This window comes from Cupressus sempervirens, chromosome 8 (genome assembly GCF_028749045.1).
Source record: "Cupressus sempervirens isolate cs-2001-9-10 chromosome 8, ASM2874904v1, whole genome shotgun sequence".
NCBI classification, from domain to species: Eukaryota; Viridiplantae; Streptophyta; class Pinopsida; order Cupressales; family Cupressaceae; genus Cupressus; species Cupressus sempervirens.
In genome coordinates this window covers 420,388,955-420,411,107 of record NC_143125.1, presented here as the reverse complement: position 1 = coordinate 420,411,107, position 22,153 = coordinate 420,388,955, and the positions used below count along the sequence as shown (strand labels likewise).

The 22,153-nt window shown below is 38.8% G+C and overlaps 1 protein-coding gene across 3 annotated transcripts in view; it reads left to right on the top strand.

Annotated features, from left to right (window-relative positions):
- LOC149543030 (anthranilate phosphoribosyltransferase) overlaps positions 1 to 22,153 on the top strand; it is a 243,676-nt gene that overhangs the window by 7,277 nt on the left and 214,246 nt on the right. For 2 of the 3 annotated variants that reach the window (XR_016355584.1, XM_089797960.1), the window contains exon 2: positions 5,013 to 5,495. Coding sequence is in view for 2 of the 3 variants with exons in the window: in XM_089797960.1 (XP_089654086.1) it covers positions 5,013 to 5,495 (483 nt within the window). In the remaining variant the exon portion in view is untranslated. Of the gene's footprint in view, positions 1 to 4,614; positions 4,701 to 5,012; positions 5,496 to 22,153 lie in introns of all 3 variants that reach the window. The other variant, XM_089797961.1, reaches the window with a different exon arrangement.

Here is a 22,153-nt window from a genome sequence, read left to right as displayed (position 1 = left end):
TTGCTCCCAATTATCTGCTTAGGAGGGTGATTCTTTTTCATGTTTTTGCTGGAGGTAGGAGTTGACATCTCAACTTTTATCTCTTCTCTAGGTTCCGATCTCTTTTCTTCTCTATGTTCAATAGATACATCATTCTGCAAGTCATTGTTAGTCTCAAAAAGGACTTCAACATTTTGTCTAACAATTCCAGAATTGTCTTCTTCTTCATCAGAATTATAATCTACCATCTTCTCTTTAGTGCCAAAGTTTTCATCAATCCTTACATTTGTGCACTCAACTATTGTCTTAGTTATATAGTTGAAACATCTATATGCTTTACTTTTCAATGAGTAACCAAGAAGCATACCTTCATCACTTCTAGGATCAAACTTAACAATATCATTATCCCTTTTAATGTAACACTTACTTCTAAATATTCTGAAATACTTGATTGATGGTGAATGACCAAACCATAACTCATAAGGTGTCTTGCTCATACCTTTAATAATCTGTACTCTGTTCAAAGTATATTATATACTGCAGTGTTAGTTGCTTCTCTCCAAAATGTCTTTGAGACATCATTCTCAAATAACATCGCTCTTGCTGCTTCTGCTACTGACTTGTTTCTTCTTTCAACAATCCCATTCTGTTCAGGTGTTCTTGGTGAAGATATTTGTCTTTTGATTCCATTCTCTTCACAGAACATGTTGAACTCTCTAGAGGTGAACTCTCCTCCTCTATCTAATCTCAAACATTTATTCAAGACACCAGATTCATTCTTAACTCTGTTCTTAAATATCTTAAATTTCTCAAAACCTTTAGACTTCTCTTTAAGAAATGCTACCCACATCATTCTAGTGAAATCATCAACAAAATCATAAAGTACCTTTTACCATAGAATCCTCTGGTTCTTGTCGGACCACTTAGATCTGTGTGAACAATCTCTAATTTCTCTATAGTAGAGAACTTCTTGCTAGGAAAATACACTTGCTTTTGTTTAGCCAAAATACATTCTTTGCAGACAACATTAGTAGGCTCAATAATCTTAGGCAAATCTCTCATTGCAAATGTACTGTTAAACTTCACAATATTATCAAAGTTTATATGACAGAACCTTCTATGCCATAACCAACTGTTATCAACTTTTGCAACTAAACATGTTATTTTAATAGGATTCAACTGAAATACACTACCTTTGGATCTAGTTCCAGTACTAATCAACTTACCATCTTTGTCTTTGATAATGCAAGTCTTCTCTGTGAACTGCAACAAATATCCCTTGTCTACCAACTGTCCAACACTTAACATATTATGTTTCAAACCATCAACAAAGTAAACATCATCAGTGTTAGTTTTACCATCAAGAGTAATAGATCCAATTCCTATAATATGACGGGCTGCATTGTTACCAACTCTAACAATACCTCCATCATGATTTCTAAGCTTAACAAACTTGTTCATATCACCAGTCATGTGATGTGAACATCCACTATCAATTATCCAATCTAATTTCTTCTCAACTTGGGTAACTAGAGCTCTCTCTTCTCTAATTTCTCTTTTACATTAAGAGGGAGTATGCCACTTCTTTGAAGACAATGCGGGAGCTTAGAAGATTGACACTCAGAGGGAGTCTAGAAATAAATGTGTGACTACATGATTTTGATGGGCCTACTTTTGAGTGCATTATGGGGAAGTACTGACTTATCACTAGAAAATCAAAAAATTCAGAGTGAGTTCGACAGGCATCCTTGGGTGAAGAGAGCTTTTTGAGGAAGTAACTAGAGTATCTGACTTCCCAGAATCGATGTTCAGAGGGAGAATTTTGAGGTGCAATCTTTTGTAAATGATATCTTCTCTATGAGGAGAAGTTCTAAGTAAATTTATTGTAATGTATTCTTCTCTATGAGATAGAATTGAGGTGAAAACCCTTGTTCCACCTCTAGTAACAGCTATGGTGAGTCCATCCTCTGACTTGGTTCATGGTGGATATCATGTGAGTTACTACATGATGTTGTTGTGATTATGTCATGAAAGGTGACGATCTTTCATTGATTTATATATTTAGAGGAGAGCTATTGAACGGTGACAATCTTATAAATAGCTGAACTTGTTATCATAACAAACTACATTAAGTTGTTTCGGAGTGCCAGAAGTTATGATAACGGATAGAAGGTAACTATTGTAAGGTGACGATCTTATCAATAGTTAACCTATCTCCTAACACAAAAATGTGTTGGAGCAAGTGTTATCTTGGTTCTTCGGGCTGGATTTTGCTAGACAGCTTGATAATCAACTCATCATGGTTCTTCGGGCCAGATTTTGCTGAACACCATGAAAATCAGTTTGTTATGTTTCTTCGGGCCGGATCTTGCCAGACACCATAATTTAGATCTATCTTAGACCACACTTAAGGTGCTATTCAAATCTTGTATTATAACTGTTGAAATTCTATCCTTGCTAAAGTGGGAGCGTTGAGAAATTTAGCCTCATAGTGAATTGAAGCAAATTCCATATGTAATATATGTTAATATATATATTTGATTTATGTTGATATCCTTATATATGTCATTCCAGGAATATCATATTGAGTCGATATCTCTTCATATACTTGAGAGCACAAGGTGTTCTACAAATCCTCCCTAGCTAAGAGGGAGTGTTAAAGTTGTAGCTCTAGTTGGATAAATTCGATCTGAGATACATTGTTATTATTGGCAAATCATCATTTTCTATACATATATGCGTATTCAAGTAATAATAATATATATTATTATATATAGTATATCATATACATATTATAGTATATATATATATATATATATATATATATTATATTGTATATAATATATATACATATACAATACATACACACACACATATACATATATATATTATACTAATTATTATTATGAAATATATGTATTGATTAAATGATGATTAAACCTTGGAGACATGTCTCTTCAAGAGACATGACATGTCTCCAAGGTTTAATCATCGTTTAATCCATACATATTTATATGAGATCCAAATCTGCATTTGGAACATATCAATTACAATGGCCATATTATTACATTTGCAGAAAAGATCCATGTTATGTAATAGATTTTTCACCTCAAAAATCATGTTGGGTTTTGATTGATTTTTCACCTCAAAAATCATGTTAGGTTTTGATTGATTTTTCACCTTAAAAATCATGTTGAGTTTTGATTGATTTTTCACCTCAAAAATCATGTTGGGTTTTGATTGATTTTTCCCCCCAAAAATCGTGTTTGGTTCTTTCGATTTTCTCCAAATTACCATCAACAGTCTTCTTAGTAGACATCCTCTGCTCTAGATTCAGAAGGCTCCTGGAAGAACATTCAATGCAACTATTGCCGCAAGTTTGGTCAGATGAAGGTTCAATGTTGGGAGCGCTTAGCTGCTCTATCTAAGCAATCTGGTTCACAACCCACATTGAACAGTGTGGAGCACCTTAAGCAGACAGAATCTGCCTTCTACGCTTTTTGACAGCTTTGTGCTCTAGATAGATTAACTATTAAGGGAGGGTATTACGATAATAGATAGTTTCTATTATCTCTGTTTAGTATCTAATGGTTATCTATTGTAATCTTTTGTAAATATTAGAATGTTTCTAATATTTAGTTTTCTGTTTCTAGAATAGAATGTTTCTATTCTTTATGATTGTTTCTTAAGGAAACATCGTTCAGTCTCTTGTATAAATTGATCTCTTAATCATTGTTAATAACAAATAAATATTTTCCAATTACTTCGTAATAAAGAGTACATGACAAGGCCAAAATTTTCAACTTGGTAAATACTTCACGAAAATTGGCAAAGACTTGGCAACTAAGTACTAAAAATTAAATTCTTTTAAAGAAACATATTTTTTGGTCAAATTCAATCACAAAAAGTATTAAACTAAAAATTAACATCTCAAAAGAGAAGATGCATGGTTTTATGGCAAAAATAGCATGTGGAAAACACATTTTAACCAGCATTTTACTTGCATTGACATTTTCATGTCCATTTTTTGTGTCTATAAAGTGCAAGAGTTAAACTTGTGAAAACTCACCCAGCCAAAAATATAGATTACCTAGAAAGTTGGAGAGTTTTTGTAGAGTTGCAAAACTATGGTCTCAACCTCTTCATATCTCTTCATATCCTATATTAAATCCTCTTCTTTATTCATATCATGGATCTAAACCATTGGAGTGACAAGCTTCTCACATGATCAATTGACATGTTCTCTAGTTCAAACACCCTAGGGCTTCTCGAGTTAGAGGTAGAAAAATTGAAGGCTTCCTTAATAGCATGAATGAAATTGGCCAAAGTGTCCTTGAGGAATTCTTGGAATCTTTAGGCCACCTACTTGGTATGGATCAGCATTTGTACCAGTTATTGTTTGGTTTGCAAACTCTTAAGGACAAGACTATCATTGACAAAAGAACAGAGCTTATGAGGTTGGGCTGTGACATCTGGAATAACAATGGAACTTTAATGCCTCCCAAGGAACCAACCTTTGTATTGATCATCTGAAAAACATTAATAAGATATTATTTGTTTGGAATTTTAACTTCTAGCCTAAAATTTGTAGCTTAAAAGGAGGTTTGCTTCACTAACATACTCCCTATGATGCAGCTAATTGTGTTGGATTTTGATAATCGAATTTCTTGAAAGAAGATAATACAATCAAACTACAAATGTTGTCAAGCAATTCAAACACGGTACTTATGTTGAACCTATAATTAATTCACTGTTGTGTCTATACTTTTTATGAGAGGAAAGAGTTAGTTGGGAGTCTAGAAAAATATAATCAAGCTTCTTCGCATATCAGAAATGGTTTAGAGGAAATGCCTGTTTAGTTTTCTTCTTCTCAGTTTTTCCATTTTAGTGGGCATGCACAATAGATTGAGTACATTTTTCTTTTGATGATGTTCACGAGAAGAAAATAAATATAATCTTAAAAGAAATTGAGAAATGCATTTCGTTTCTTTAGTTCTAATGTCTTTGCTTTGTGGTTGCCCCACTTCCTCAAGCAAGAGGAGAGCTCAACAATGGAGAAAGAGTTTCAGCAGCACAACTTGGGGCATTCTTTGCAGGTATGACAATAAGGGCTAATGCTTTTCCCGAAGCCACTCAATGGAGCGAGGGAGAAACACGGGCAATGAATGCATACTGGCCACTTCTTACTGAGACTTTGCCACAAGATGTACTTTTCATAGCAGATCCAGAGGGATCTCTAATGGGTGGAGCTTCTCCTGTTGGGCCTCGGTTTCATGGCAATCAACATGCAGAAATGAGGTTAGTAGGTGCTTTGAGAGAGGTTTTGGCAGGTGGTCATCTTGGTTATGAAGAGGTTGCAGGTCTACTTAAAGATGTACTTCCATTTAATGAGCACCAGGAAAGGCCAAATGCTGTTAGTGAATCATTGCTTGCAGCATTTTTGATTGGACAGCGCATGAATGGAGAAACAGATCGGGAGCTTAAAGCATATTGCCTTGCTTTTGATGATGAACTTGGTAAGTTACCAAAATTTTTGTTTGCTTTCTCCTGTACTTGTGTATTAATTTTTGTTCATTTGCATAAAATTATTTTTGTGACCAACACATTAGCATACTTTCAACGCATAATTTTGCTTTGCTTTCTATAGTGAACTATATATGTAGAGATTGGTGTATCCAATAAATGCTTTCATTATTGTCAAGACATATCTAGACATTGAGCTTTCTTTTATTATAAATATTTAATACCTAAATGTAAGTGTCTCTGAGACTCTAGCCTTCTTCCATTCACATTTTTGTGCCTATTCCTCCTATCCTTAAACTAGAAAGTATCATGCCCTTGGTGTAGATCTCATACTGGAATGTCCTGCAGTTCAAGTCAACTTTAGCTAATTGCAAAAAATAAGAGTAAGAAATGCTAGTTTTCTGATGATTCAAAACAAGAGGCTGCACAGCAAAATGAAACAATTGTACATGATATAACAATTTACTTGAAGAGTATATATGAAATTTGCACATGCATTTCTACTGTTTCTAATATTGTGAAAGAAGCCCTTCCAAATTCTTCATTGAGATTGTTGGCAGTTGCCATTGGAACAAATGAAGGCACATGTACAGCTTTTATATAATCCACTTAAGTTATTGTCCACTGGTAGCCTGATTGCTTCAATTTGAATGGTCATATTCATTGTTACTCTAGAAAGCATCATTGTCTAATGCACTAATTACACAAGGTCAACCAAGATTTCTGGGTTCCTGGTATGCTCCCAAACACCTAATACACAAATTTTAAGGTAAAAAGAATAACACATGTACTAAATATTTTGGGATTTCCATCTGCTAAATTGTAAATATCAATCTAGTCACCTAGATAACTTAATATAATCCTGGAAGCTGTTGATGAAGTGAGGCTATGCATGCAAAATTAATTCTGGAAACTGATGCTGAAAGCTAGATTGTAAGCTATCTTAAGATTTGTATTCAAACCTTTGGCACTGAAAGGAGGCTATATAAGCTAACCTATCTCTTCTATCTTTCATCCACATTGACACATACCCAAATTTTTGTCACTGATTAGGCTTGCATTGTGGGTTCTAGTTTTCTGATATTTAATATTTATTGATTCTTTATGATAAGGCATGCAGTCTATTTCAATAATTTACATTGTTAGTATCTAAGCTTCATTTAACTTTTCTAAACCAGCAACTTGGTGTATCTCACAATTAGATGGGGAATGGAATTATGGCTATACTGAATGGCTTGTTATGAAGGGCATCCAAAGGTTTTTCATATTGTGATTTGTATGGGCAGTGTATTTAAAATATCTGAATACTTTGTAGTATATCTCATCAGCCTTAAAGATTGGCCTTAGGTGTTAAGGCAGGGTTAAGGAATCTGTTATTATAGTAGTTTTTAACAGTAGGCAAACATGCTTGAATACCTAATTCGAGTTTACTTTTTACTATGTAATTTGTATCTGTGTACATTTATGCTAATTGAGAGCCATCAATATCAGTTAAAATGTATTGATGCTATAAGGGCAAGTCAAATTGAAGTGTGTGGGGTGGGTTGGTTATATTCAAATGCAGTTCAATTGATTTTCCATATAGGCTGGCTCATATTTGAGTTGGAGATGACATTTTGAGGTATTCTGTAATATCCACAAATGTTGGTGAAATAAATGAATTAAAAGAATTATTTTAAAGTTGTCTAAATAAATTAAATATTAAAGTGGTAGCTTTTATTTTAATTAATTTAATTGAAAGTGACTTCAATAAAATAAGAATGATTAAAAGTCACTTAAATTAATAATGTGACTTTATTTTAATATTTAATTTATTTGCAGTGGCTCTCTCACGCATGGTCTATGCTGTGTCGGGTTGATGAAAACACGGGTTTGTGTTTTTCTCACGCGGGGTTTGTGCTGTGTCGGGTTGATCAATGTGCAGATTTGTGTTTGTTTGTAGTGGCTCTCCCACACGGGATCTATGCCTTCGGCCTTCGACTGTTCTCCCTCTCTCTCTTTCTCTCCCCACGATTGCTCCGGCCCTCATTCCTCCTCTTCTCCTCCGTAGCTGATTGTTCTGGCCTCCTCTGCTGCTGCTCGGTGTTTGGTTCACATTGCTCGAGGGTTTCTCTCCTCGTGATTGCTCCGGCCCTCATTCCTTGTCTTCTCTGTAGCTGATTGTTATGACCTCCTTCGCTGTTGCTCAGTGTTTGGTTCACATTGCTCGAGGGTTTGTTTTTTATTGTCCTAGGTTTAAGTTATAGTTTGAATATGATTGTAAATGGAGATGCAGGCTCATCACAATCACAACCTTTGACCTACTAGAGGCTCTGCGACCAGGTTACTAAGCCGGAAATGGATAATCAAATGCTCAGAGAGCAAGTACTATCATTGAGCAAGACAATTACATAACTCAAACATGCCACAGGTTCGAATACTTCTCAAATCAAAGGTTTCTTTGATACTTTTACTTTTGAAACTACAGGCTTAAAATCCCATCCGGAATCCATAATCGAGCAACTTGAGGGGTTAGATACCATCAAAGTACAACAATTTGAAATTGCAGCAAAACACTCCTCTTTGATTTTTGAAATTGAATAGAAAGTGAAATCATGGGCCTCTCTCTGCAATACCACAGCTGCTACTGCACCTTTATCGAGTTTGGATAAGATTGTTCAGGGGAAGATAGAGGATGAACGTGTGGGACGTTCTCATGAGCTCAACCTGCGAGTCCATGGTCTCCCTCCTACTTCTGACCCTCTCTCTATTGGACGTTCTTTCCTTGGTGATCAACTTGGTATCTTTGACATCATACTAGATAAATGCTGGATTGGTCACGACGACATCCTTTTCATCTAGTTTCTCACTTTTTCAAATAGGCTTCGTGCTCTTAGAGCAAAGAGGAAGTTGTTCTCTCTCCCCTTGAAGATTTTTCTAGATGAAGATCTCACGAAGACATAGGTAACAGAGCTGAAATATGCTAGTGGTCTTGTGGCAGAGGCTAGTTGGGCTGGGAAATGTGCAGTTATTAGGAATCTCAAAGCAGCTATTCAAGATCCCTCGCTAGTGGATGGGAAGCGAGACAAGTCCCCAAGACCAAATGACGATCTCACCAATAGTCGGACAAGAGGGAGACCCCCACTTGCTCTCTTGTTAACTGCTTGAATGGTAATGGTTCCCTATGGTCATTACTTGGTCTCTTCCACGATGCAATGAGGTGTGCTGACAAACTGGTCATCACTGAAATCCACGAGAGTCCCATGCGTCCTCTTCCGGGGTTTGCAGGCTATCAGTGATTATCTGTTTGTAGAGAGGAGGTTCGTGCTTCTGGTGGGGTTTGTGGGTCTGGAGGTGTTGCTTGTTTGATTAGAAATGATATTTTCAGCTTTACTTTTGTTGTCCACTCCGATACGTATACCAGATTCATGTGGGTTTGTATTGACCACAAGAGTCACCGTCAGAGAGATATTTTTGTTGCTGTTTGCTACTTTCCGCTAGCTTCCTCTCCTTATGCTATTCATGGTACCGAGGATAGAGACCCATTTGTTGACCTTTATGAGTGTATCTCTTAGTTTGTTGCTTTACATCATCATTCTTGTGAATTTCAATGCACGGACTAGAGAACTCTAGACTCCACTTTATGACCGATGCTTTGATTCCATCTGCACCTTAGAGATTGATCCAACTATTTTGGGACTTCAACATATTTCTGATGATGCTCTTCTGCCGATTTCCTGTTATGGATGCCATTTACTACAACTTTGTGAGTCCTCTGGACTTGTGATCTTGAACGGTCTTTCATGCTTTCCAGGTTCCGAGATCTTTACCTGTTGGCCTCATTGTGGGTGTTCCATCGTTGTGGACTATGCCCTCACCTCTCCCTCCTTCATCCCCTTTATTCATAGCTTCACCATCTCACGCCTTCCTCTTGCATGCTCTCGTCAGTAGTGCTCTCCACATTTCTCCTCACTTGTCGCCTCCTCTCTAGTCTCCTCACCTCTTGCCTCCCGCTACCTGCCCCCCTTTTTGTTTCCGCTTCCTCGATGACGACAGTAAGCTCTTTTCCTCTCATCTTAAGAGGCTCCTTATCCCTGCTTGTTTTAGTGACTCTTGTGAGGCCTCCATGTTTGGTTTACTAGCTGCGGCCATTTGGAAGTCCGCCATCCTTTCCATCCCTCATCGCTCTTCGCTCTCCCTCAGAAACAAACACCATAATACATGCTCTATGAAACAATGGTTCGATGTTGACTGCAAAAGCTTCCATCACTCGGTGTGTTCCGCCTTTAAGGTTCATTCCTAGGCCTTTGCTCACCTTTGTTCTTCTTACCTCCATTTTCTTTGCTGTAAGAAACTGTCCTTTTTATCGCATCTTAGTGTAAATCCCTATATTCCACGCTTATTCGCAATCCCTAGCTCTTCTGGCACACCCTATTCCCCTACTGTCCCCCTTTGCCCTCCACCCTTGATTTTGGCTCGCTAACCTCTCACACCACTACTCTTTTGACATTTCTGGGCAGCCATCTATCCACCCCATTTTGCCTCCTTATTGAGACTTGTTCACCCCCTCTAACATTTATGAGGCCATCAGATCCATGAGATGTAGTAGGGCGGTTGATGAGGAGGGGTTCCGGGTAGAACTCTTCAAGTTTGGTGTCCTAGTCCTTGGCTCCTATCTCTCTATACTCTTTAATAGAGTGGTTTGTACTAGTTTCCATATTTCTTAGTCAAGGCATCTAATTTATCCGATTCACAAGACCGGTCCTGTCTTTGAGCTTGGTAACAACAAGACCATCATGATTAGACACACGTTTGCCAAATTGTATGCTACAACCCTGACTGCTATGTTATCCAAAGAGCTTGACAAGAGAGGCTATAGAGCTAGAGAACAGGCTGGTTTCCATGCTAACTATTGGACCATGGATCACATTTTCACTTTACAGGCTATTATTGAGGAGGCTAGACATAGATCAACGAAAGTATACTACTGCTTTGTTGATTTTCGCAAGGCTTTTGATTCCGTTCCTAGGATGTCTCTATTTCAGAGGTTTCGTGTGATTGGGATTTTAGAGATGCTACTAACTGCTATCATGAGATTGTACAAAACTATGGTGGGTAGATTTAGGATTCCTGAGGGATTCTCAGTTCCGATCCATAGCACCATTGGAGTTAAACAAGGCTGCCCTCTCTCCCCCACTTTGTTTGGTTTGTATATTGATGAGCTTGAGGACTTCCTTTTGAACTCCTCCCTCCCAGGTGATGGATGCCAATTGCATCAGGTCTTGATCTCCATTCTTCTTTTTGCGGATGACATGGTTCTTCTAACTTCTTCTTCAGAGAGTTTACAGAGGCTTTTTGATGGTTTAGCTTCCTTATGTGACCAGTGACAGCTTGTGGTTAACTTGGGTATGACTTGAGTTATGGTCTTCAATTTTTTAAAGATTTCTTATCTTCACTTCTTCTTGCAGGGACAGGAGATTGAGATTACTTGTTCATATATGTATCTAGAAGTGAAGTTTTCTGGGCCTCTCTTGAGTATAAGACCGACGATTCAGTCCAGAGTCAGTAAGGGCATGGGATCTCTTGCTATGCTTGAGAGAGTGTTTTAAACACCATTTTTAGGATACCTCCTCCAAGCTATCTCTCTTGGACTCTCTAGTTTGACCGATTGTTCTTTATGGGGCCTTCTCTCCTTGTCTCTGATTGGGCCTCGATCGAGTGGGTGCAAACATTGCTTCTATGACGTATCATTATATGTCACGGGTTCACTCATCATAGTATTATTTTAGTTGAGTTCGGTGCTCATCCCTTTAGACTTGTGACCATATTTATCCTGATTTGGTTCCTTCATTGCCTTCGTGGTTTTGCAGGTTCGATTGGAGATCGATATAGATATTCCTACCTGGCTTATTACCCTTCTACTACAACTACGAGTTCTAATACTACCTCTGGAGCTCGTTGCTAGTATGCTCAGGCATCCTCTTTGCTGAGCTCGATTGGGATTGATATCGATCGCCTCCCTCCATATCAGTTCTTGCTGGATGCCCCTGCTCATCTCCTCCCCTCATGTTAGGAGTTAAATGAGCATGTTAGACTTGATATCTACAGATAATACATTATCACCACCTGGAGTAACCCTCCTGGAGGTTTACGCCAGAGAATGACCTTCTGTGCTGAGCACTTTCTGGAGATTTGTGATGAGATTATTGTTTGTCCTAGCTACCTATCTCGATGTTGGTGTCATGCCTTGCGTATCTCTTTGGGATCCTTCAGAGATTCTTCTTTTTGCGGATGACATGGTTCTTCTAACTTCTTCTTCAGAGAGTTTACAAAGGCTTTTTGATGGTTTAGCTTCCTTATGTGACCAGTGACAGCTTGTGGTTAACTTGGGTATGACTTGAGTTATGGTCTTCAATTTTTTAAAGATTTCTTATCTTCACTTCTTCTTGCAGGGACAGGAGATTGAGATTACTTGTTCATATATGTATCTAGAAGTGAAGTTTTCTGGGCCTCTCTTGAGTATAAGACCGACGATTCAGTCCAGAGTCAGTAAGGGCATGGGATCTCTTGCTATGCTTGAGAGAGTGTTTTAGACACCATTTTTAGGATACCTCCTCCAAGCTATCTCTCTTGGACTCTCTAGTTTGACCGATTGTTCTTTATGGGGCCTTCTCTCCTTGTCTCTGATTGGGCCTCGATCGAGTGGGTGCAAACATTGCTTCTATGACGTATCATTATATGTCACGGGTTCACTCATCATAGTATTATTTTAGTTTAGTTCGGTGCTCATCCCTTTAGACTTGTGACCATATTTATCCTGATTTGGTTCCTTCATTGCCTTCGTGGTTTTGCAGGTTCGATTGGAGATCGATATAGATATTCCTACCTGGCTTATTACCCTTCTACTACAACTACGAGTTCTAATACTACCTCTGGAGCTCGTTGCTAGTATGCTCAGGCATCCTCTTTGCTGAGCTCGATTGGGATTGATATCGATCGCCTCCCTCCATATCAGTTCTTGCTGGATGCCCCTGCTCATCTCCTCCCCTCATGTTAGGAGTTAAATGAGCATGTTAGACTTGATATCTACAGATAATACATTATCACCACCTGGAGTAACCCTCCTGGAGGTTTACGCCAGAGAATGACCTTCTGTGCTGAGCACTTTCTGGAGATTTGTGATGAGATTATTGTTTGTCCTAGCTACCTATCTCGATGTTGGTGTCATGCCTTGCGTATCTCTTTGGGATCCTTCAGAGTTGGTTCTCATCGTCTTCAAGCTTGGACCAACCATCATATGGAGAATGAAGAATGGATTTGTCAGTTGTGTACTTTAGCGGAGGTCGAGTCAGAGACTCGCTATTTTTCGTTGCCCTATCTTCTATGAGATCAGAGGGAGATTTCAGTGTCATTTTCGTGACTATTTTTCTCGTTCAACTTTCTTCAGTTACATTGACTAGTGGTGTCTCGCACTTTATCTTCAGGAGGCCACCCTGCTTCGCAATAGTACTTTACAGTCACTACTTCCTTAGCGACATACCTCTGATCAACTCATTATTGCCTTTTTCTCACCCTTATCTTTGTCATGTGGTGTGAAAAGGCCGTTCAGTTCCACTGGTCATTCTAGGTTTGTCAGACCCCACAACAGTTTCTTAGGTCAGCGACACTCCTCCAAGAGCTCACATAGACAGATCAGGGCTCATGTCCACTCGCAACCTTATCCTTCTTTAACTGATTTCTTTTTGCCAACGAATGACTCCGAATCTTTGCCTTGGCATTTCTTTGCACTTCTCTTATCTTCTTCTTGTTTGTTGTTTCTTATTTGCTTTTCTTGGACATTGTTTGGTGCTCCTGTTTTTGTCAGCTATCTTTTTGTTAACTCTCAGTCCCATAGACCTTTTGTGGTCTTTTATTGGACATTAATATTATTATCTTATCTTATATTATTATAATGACAAATTTAAATTACAACATAAAGTTTTTGTTGGAGGGAAATGAGATAAAAGAGACGAAATAAAGTATTTATCTCAAATTAGGGAAAAGGCTATTATAAAAAGAGAAAAAAGGGAATTGTGAAGGCATTCTGGAGACTGTTATTTTTATTTTGAGTCTTTTCTCTATGAGCTTGAAGCTTTGCTTGAAGGTCTAGTAAATCCCCGGGATGGAAACCCTAGATGGTTTGGTGATGTGGACAGAAACCTAGGTCAAACCTCTTTGTGGATTCGCTACTGGATTCATGGGTGCATTACATTGTTTAGTTCCTCATACTGCAGCAATTATTTGTGGGTATGCTCACAGCAGCAGCTCCACTCTTCTTGCATGTCATTCAATCTTCTTCCTTATGCTACAAATGATCATATCTCACAGGGGCTTGATGATATTGGAGTGGAATCATATGGTTATGTTGCATGTAAATATTATGCATGAACTAGCATTGTAACAACAATATGTTTGACAACCATGCATGTTTTGTATCATAATGATTTTCAATATATTTGTCTTTGAAATCACTTTTTTCCTTGCATTTTTTAGTTTGCATGTTAGCATGTTGTTATTTTACAATGAAATGAAGCAAATATTGTGAAAATTTGAATACCAAATCAGATTTGAGACAACATTTGAGTTTGGGATATTTCATATTTACGACAACAAAATTTAAATAGCAAAATTGAGGATTATGTATGGTAGTATGTTGGAGAAATAACTTCTATTTTAGGGATTTTGACAAAATAACATAGCGAGAAATATTGAATTCAAAAGGATGAGAATGTGAAGGAACAAGAGGTGCAGGTGAAGGTTCAAATCACATGAAAAGTCATTTGTACACAGAATTTTGTTGTACATTATGTTGTATTTTAAGAGTGCTCCCCCAAGGTAGATGTGTTAGGCTTGGTACTTTGTCTCTTTACTTCAATTGATATATGTGTTTGAATTAGTCTACACACAAATAATTAACATGGTACCAAAGCCGATATGCCTTTTGTGAGCTTGCAAAGAGCTAAGGAATAGAAGAGAAAGATTGGAAGCAGGTGTAATGTTTTGTTGTCCTTCTTGACAAACATACAAGGAGACGATTTAAGTTTTTTGCTAGAAATGGCTGTCAAAGATGTCCGTACACTGGTATTTGATGGCAAGAGCTACTGTATGGTGATTGCCAAATGCAATTAGAGGGGGCCATATTGTATAAGATAGGGCCGTACAGTATGATTGGGCTGATGTACGGTGTGGGAGGAAATAGGGTCGTACGGTATGACTGTGCTGATGTACAGTGAGGGAGAAGAATGCAGTGTGGCCGTATGGTGGGAGATTAACAAGAAGGCCATACGGTGGGAGCCTAACTAGGCCATACGGTGTTTGGGGGAGTTAGCTGTACGCTATAATGAGGCTGTACGGTGGATAAATAGAGGCCGTACGGTTGAGAATTGGGGGCTGTACAGTTTGAAGACTATGTGGTTTGCCAATGGAAGACTTCACTGAGTGATGTACGGAGTTTGGAGTGTATGGAAATGTATGTAACCAAACGTATAGAATATGCAGAGAAAACAAAAAACGATTACCACAGATTTCATTCACTTAACACCAAGAGAGTTAGATCACATTAAAATTTTAAACACAATGATTTTTCCAATTCGCAATATGATGGTGTTCCGATTTTGTGAAATCCGAGCGAAGTATTACAGGTGACGGAATAGGGTGAGGGTTGAATCCCACCGAAACTGGAAACAAGCCAAATAGGGAAGATCTTTCACTTCCGAAATGGCGAACAATCTAGAACTCCAACAAGAATTTGTAGTATAAAGAAATAATTCAAAATGCATACCCTAAGACTACCTACAAGCCGTGCTTAAATACTCGTTGGGAAAACTTTCTGAGGGTGTTCAAAGATAGCCGACGGCGACACAAACTACAGAAAGAAAATAAAAATGGGTTCGAGATATATTAAGTCAATCGGCCCATTAACAATATTTTGATAGATGGTTTATTTTATAACGAGAATATTACAGTCCTCCCGTCTCAAATTTTGCTTGTCCTCAAGAAAATGCAATGCCGGGTGTTGGAGAATGTGCTCGCCCTCCCACGTAGCATCGTCCACACCAAATATTCCTTCACCTTGCGGTTCTGCAAAGTCTTCTCATGTACTTCGATGATCTCGGCTGGTTCCAATATCAGCTTTCCTTCTTCATTGAGTGGTGGAAGGTCTGTGGCTACCGTGACTTTCTTCCCTACGACCTTCTTCAGGCACGAAACATGAACGACGTTATGATTACGACTTCCCTCCAGAATTTTAAGCTCGTAAGCGACTTCACCAATGCGACGGACTACACGATAGGGGCCATAAAAGCGTGGCTTCAATTTTTCTTTTCCCTTTTCCTTCAATGAGGATTGTCGATATGGCTGGAGCTTGAGATAAACCAAAACCCTACTTCGAAACTCCTCTCCATTCGGTGTCTGTCGGCGTACATCTTTTGTTGATTCTGTGCCCGTTCTAAGTTTTCCTTCAGGTATCATAGGATGTCTTGTCCCTCCTGAAGCCAGTTCCTTGCCTTTGGTGCATGATTGTCTCCCAACACTGTGTCGATGAAGGAGAGGGATTCGTACTCGTATAGAGCTGTGAATGGTGCTATCCCGATGGACATGTGATACATGGTATTGTAACAATATTCTCCTAGATGTATCCACTTGACCCATGACCCTTGTTGTGCCGAAACATAGTTTCGAAGGTATCCTTCGAGCCACTTGTTCACAATCTCCGTTTGTCTGTCTATCTGAGGGTGGTAACTAGTACTTGGTGACAATTTAGTCCCTGCCAATCGAAATAGTTCTGTCCAGAAGATACTAATGAATCGCCCATCCCAATCATTGACAATGTTTCGGGGTAATCTGTGTAGATGAAAGACTTCTCTAAAAAACAGATCAACAACTTGTGCAGCTTGAAAACCTGAGGGGATGGCGAAAAAATGTGCGTACTTTGTCAATTTGTCAACCACCACAAAAATACAATCCTTTTCGTTCACCTTGGGAAACCCTGTTATGAAATCGATCGAGATACTTTCCCACTTATGTTCTAGAATTGGCAATGGTTGCAGTAACCTGATAGGTAGAGTATGTTCGGATTTGTTCTGCTAGCAGACCGCGCACTCTCTTACATACTACAACACATCCCCTTTAAGTCCTTTCCATGAAAACCTCTTTCAGAGACTTCTGTAAGTTTTGAGGAAACTCGGGTGTCCTGCCAAGGGTGAGTCGTGTATTTCCTTCAAAATTTTTTTATTTCAATTTGGATTCCGGCACTAAAAATATCCGATTCTTATAGTAGATGATGTCATCCACCACTCTGTACCAATCATCCTGGGTGTTGCCATCCATTAGCTCATAGGCAAATGTGTTTTTTTAATATTCTACCAACAGATGTGCCTTTTAGTTAGTTGAAATCTGGTTTAGTGAGCAGATGGTGGGTTTTCTACACAAGGCATTTGCAACCACGTTGTTCTTCCCTTTCACATATTCAATGTGAAAATCAAAAGCCCGAATCTTGCTTACCCATTTTTGTTGCCTCTTGTTCAAGTCCTGTTGGTCTAGAAAATATCTCAAACTATTGTGATTTGTACGGACGACAAACTTGACACCCACCAGATACTGTCGAAACTTGGTTAGTGCATGTACGATGGCCAACATGTCTTTGTTGTAGATGGAATATAAGCGTTCTGTTTGTGTAAGCTTACTGCTCTCATAAGTTATGGGGTGTCTATCTTGCATCAGTACTGCGCGAATGCCTTCTCCGGATGCGTCACACTCCAGAATGAATGGTCGAGTAGAATTAGGTAATGCAAGTACGGGACAGGTGCTCATTGCCTCTTTCAGTTTATCAAAAGTGAGTTGTGCCTTTTCGTTCCACTAGAAAGACCCCTTGTCAGATCTGTTAAGGGTGTGCTGAGCTGAGAGAATCCTTTAACGAATCTCCGGTAATAGCTACACAATCTGAAAAACCCTCGCAAATCTATGAGTGATTTTGGGGGAGGCCAATCAAGGATAACCTGAATCTTCTCTTGATGAACTTGAACTCCGTATTTACTGACAACATGCCCCAGGTACAATATTTCTGTCATACCGAATTCACACTTGGATTGCTTGGCGAACAAAGATTGCTCCTCCCTGATCCTTAAGACTTCATCCAGATGCTTTAGGTTCTCCTCCCATGTCCTGCTATAAATAAGATCATCAAAAAATACCAATAAGTACTTATGCAATTGTTTGTTGAAGATGCGATTCATGCATGATTGGAATGTAGTAGGTGCATTTGTCAATCTGAATGGCATGACCAGAAATTCATAATGTCTGTAGTGACAATGACAAGCTGTCTTTTCTACGTCTTCATCCCTCGTGCATATTTAATGGTATTCGGAACGAAGATCTATTTTTGAAAAATAGATTGCGCCATGTAATTCATCCAGCAACTCATCTATCTTTGGAATGGGATATCTATTCTTTATTTTTTTTGTTCAACGCAAGGTAGTCCACACACATGCGCATCGTCCCATCCTTCTTGAGTAATACTACTGATGACACAAAGGGGCTAGAACTAGGACAGATTCATCCTTTCTCCAGCAGTTCCTTAATAGTCTTTTCGATCTTATCTTTGAATTTCTTGGGATGTTGGTAGGGTGTGGTTATGACCGGCTTGGCTCTAGCTTCCAACTCGATAGTATGTTCAAACCCTCGATGAGGTGGTATGCCAGGAAGAATGTCAATGAAAACTTTATCATGTTTACTCAAAATATTCTGGAGATCATCATCTTGGGGAGGTGTCCGTTGTCCTTTTAAAGGTTCCGCTGAGACAAAACAATGTGCAACCCACGCAACATCATCATGCCGAAAAATTGCCTCCATCCAATCTGTAGAAACTTCCTTCGGACCTTCATTTGCCATTCTGCGAAGAACAACCTTCTTTCCATCGACAGCAAAAGTGAAGTCCATCCATTTGAAACTTTGAGTGTATTCATCAAGAGTCTCCATCCACTGTATGCCTAGAATAACCTCCATATCATCAAGGTCCACTATGAAGAAATCTTCGGTTATCATATGATTTGCCATTGTGATACTTAGCTGAGGAACAAGGTGTGTGCAGGGCAGGAGAGTCCCTCCGGCAACCTTGACCGGAAATCCTGCGTGCTTCTCCGTAGGTAGACCTCTTTGTTTCACCAGAGAGGAGTTTATGAAGTTTAGCATAGCTCTGCTATCGAGCATCACCATAATCCTTTGTCCTTGAAGGGTTCCCCGTAGACGAAACACTGTGCACCTTGGGCTATTGGCTAGGGCGATAGTTCCTCTGCGTCGTACCAACGTTGCAATGCTTTCCGTATGGTTCAAACTAACCATTTTGGTGTCGTCGTGATGTTGGTTGTCTTTGGCAAGTGTTTCTTCCTGTTCACCCTCATCATCGGACATGACCTCGATGTAGTGTATTTTTCCTTTTCCAAGGCATCTGTGGCTAGGTTCCCAAGGTCCCTTGCAGTTGAAACATAATCTCTTCCTTCGGAGTTCCTGTTTGGTAGCTTCATCCAATGATGGCTTCCTAGGCAGAGGTTTATTATCTTTGTCCTTTGGAAATGCCGATAGTTTGGGGTGTGAGTAACTTCAAGAGGATGACGTCGATGATGATGCCACGCTCCTTGCTTTCTTAATAGCTTTCGATAGGGTGGCAGGATTGAACCCTTTTACCCAACCTTTCAGTGGTTCTGTTAGTCCGTCCATAAGAGCACTATCTGTCTTCTTTCAGAAACGCCCGTGACCAAAACAAAGAGTTTTTGAAATTCCGCAATGTACTGGTCGACTGATCCAGTTTGCTTCAGCTATGCCAAATCTTTGAAATTGAGTTCCGGATCTTTACCATCAAATTGATCTATTAATCTCTCAGTGAATTCTATGTAAGTATTTATTTGATCATGCCCTAGTGTGATGGTGTCGTGATGCCACCATTCATGCACAACTCCCTCCAAGTGCAGTGTTGCAAATTTGATTGCTTCTTCTTCTAGCATAGGATTCAGTTGGAAGTATGTATCGGCCTTCATTAACCATGCTTGCGGAGATATGGATCTGGATTCGTCAAATGGAGACAGATTTACTTTACTCAACTTTCTTTTGAGATTATCGTTAAAATATCCTCGGTTTCCACCTCCCGAATATCTCATTCTTAGATCCGCGTAATCTTTGTAGGATATATCTTCCTCAAAATTCACATTCTTCCAGTCTTTTTTTAGTTGTTCTTGCATCTCTTCAAAGGTTGGTTGTTTCCCTCCCTGTGGTGTCTGAAAAGATGGCATGGAAGGTCAAGAGCGTGCTAGATGAGGGTTTGTTTTACCCGACACCGAGTCTGCGCTGTGACCATTTTGTTCTCCGAATATTTTATTGTCTACCAACTTCTTGAGAGTCTTTTCCATGAGTCGCTGAGTATCGGTGATTTGTGCCTGATTCTTTGCAAGTTCTCTCAGTAGTGCCACGAGTTCGGCGGCTGTTGGTTCTAGTTCGGCAGCCATTCTATTAATGGAATGGGTTCTTTGTCTCTTCCGGCTATAAACTCTCATTCATTGTTCATAGGCTGGCAGGATCAAAGCGCTCTGATACCACTGTAATGTTTTGTTGTCCTTCCTGACAACCCTACAAGGAGATGATTTAAGGCTTTTGCCAGAGATGGCCATCAAAGATGTCTGTACGTTGGTATCTAATGGCAAGAGCTACTGTATGGTGATTGCCAAATGCAATTAGAAGGGGCCATATTGTATAAGATAGGGCCGTACGGTATGATTGGGCTGGTGTATGATGTGGGAGGAAATAGGGCCGTACTGTATGACTGCGTTGATGTATGGTGAGGGAGAAGAATGCGGTGTGGCCTTACAATGGGAGATTAACAAGAAGGCCGTATGGTGGGAGCCTAACTAGGCCATATGGTGTCTAGGGGAGTTGGCTGTACGCTATAATGAGGCCTTATGGTGGAGGAATGGACGCTGTACGGTTGAGAATTGGGGGCCATACGGTTTGAAGACTATGTGGTTTGTTGAAGGGAAGATTTCACTGGGTGATGTACAGAATTTGGAGTGTATAGAAATGCATGCAATTGAACGTATAGAATATGGAGAGAAAACACAAAACATTTGCCATAGATTTCATTCACTAAACACCAAGAGAGTTAGATCACGTTAAGCACAATGATTTTTCTAATTCGCAATATGATGGTGCTCCGATTTTGCGAAATCCGAGCGAAGTATTACAGGTGACGGAATAGGGTGAGGGTTGAATCTCATCGAAACCGGAAACAAGCCAAATAGGGAAGATCTTTCACTTCCAAAATGGCGAACAATCCAGAACTCCAATAGGAACTCACAGTATAAATAAATAATCCAAAATGCATACCCTAAGACTACTTACAAGCCATGCTTAAATACCCGTTGGGAAAACTTTCCAAGGGTGTACAAAGGTAGCTGATGACGACACAAACTACGGAAAAAAAATAAAAATGGGTCCGAGATATATTAAATTAATCGGCCCAATAACAATAGTTTGATAAATGATTTATTTTATAACAGGAATATTACAGCAGGGTGATATCAGGAAAAATCTCTTAATGAGTTTCCATCTTTAGAGTTTTCACAGGAGAAAAAGTAGGGATTCCCTAAATAGGATAATCCATTGGTTGGGTCTAGACACATAATCCATGTGATCAAAGTTTCAGCAGCAACGGAAAATACTAAAAAAGAAGAATGAATTTTAGATGTGGTGGAAACGCTCAGCTTTAAATTCTTTAGGATTCTCAGACTACATTGTTATCTGAAGATAGAGATTAGATTTTGTGATGCTTCACACTTAAATCTGATGTATAGTGTATGTGCACTTCTTTTTTGATATGCAACAAAGCACAAAATGGAATTGATGACAGAATAAAATAACAATCACTAACAACAACATTATATACTGTTATCATAGTTAACAGAATACTATAGAATATGGGATTTGATATCTTCAATGATGGATTTCATCAGGATTTACATGCAGATTAAGTGCAGATTTGATGCACAGATGACCCAAAAGAAAACAAGGGATAGGAAACTCAAGATAGCGAGCAATTATTGTAAAAGAAAGGGAAAGTCAACAAGTATAGTGGTCAAGGCGTTGCCTATTTTTATGACTCAAAATCTAACATGGTACATCATATCACAAGATTCGGTTGTCACAACTTTGAGTAGGAATTTCTTAGTTGAATTCAAGTTTGAGTTTAGAGAAGATAAAATTTGAAAAAAGAACCCATAGGAGACATAGGCTCTAAAATTTGTCACTAAATATGAATAAAGGGCTTCATTGTTTGAATTAAAATTTGTACAACACAATAAATACATATTGTTAAGTAGTTCCCTATTTAAAAGTTTATTAACTTTTTATGATCTGTTGTAAAATACTTAAGTATATGCATTTTCAAAACAATCGAAGTCCTAACATATATTTTCTATGTTCTATCACTACTGGGGTAAGGAGAGTTAGGAACTTGGGATTGATAGATTCTTAGTGAATTGAGTATTTACGAATTAAGGGATTTGAAAGCTCAAATTTAATGGGTTCTCTAAGGGAATTCTAGACACCCATTGGAGTCGGAAGAATTATCTAAGATAAGTAAGGAATTATG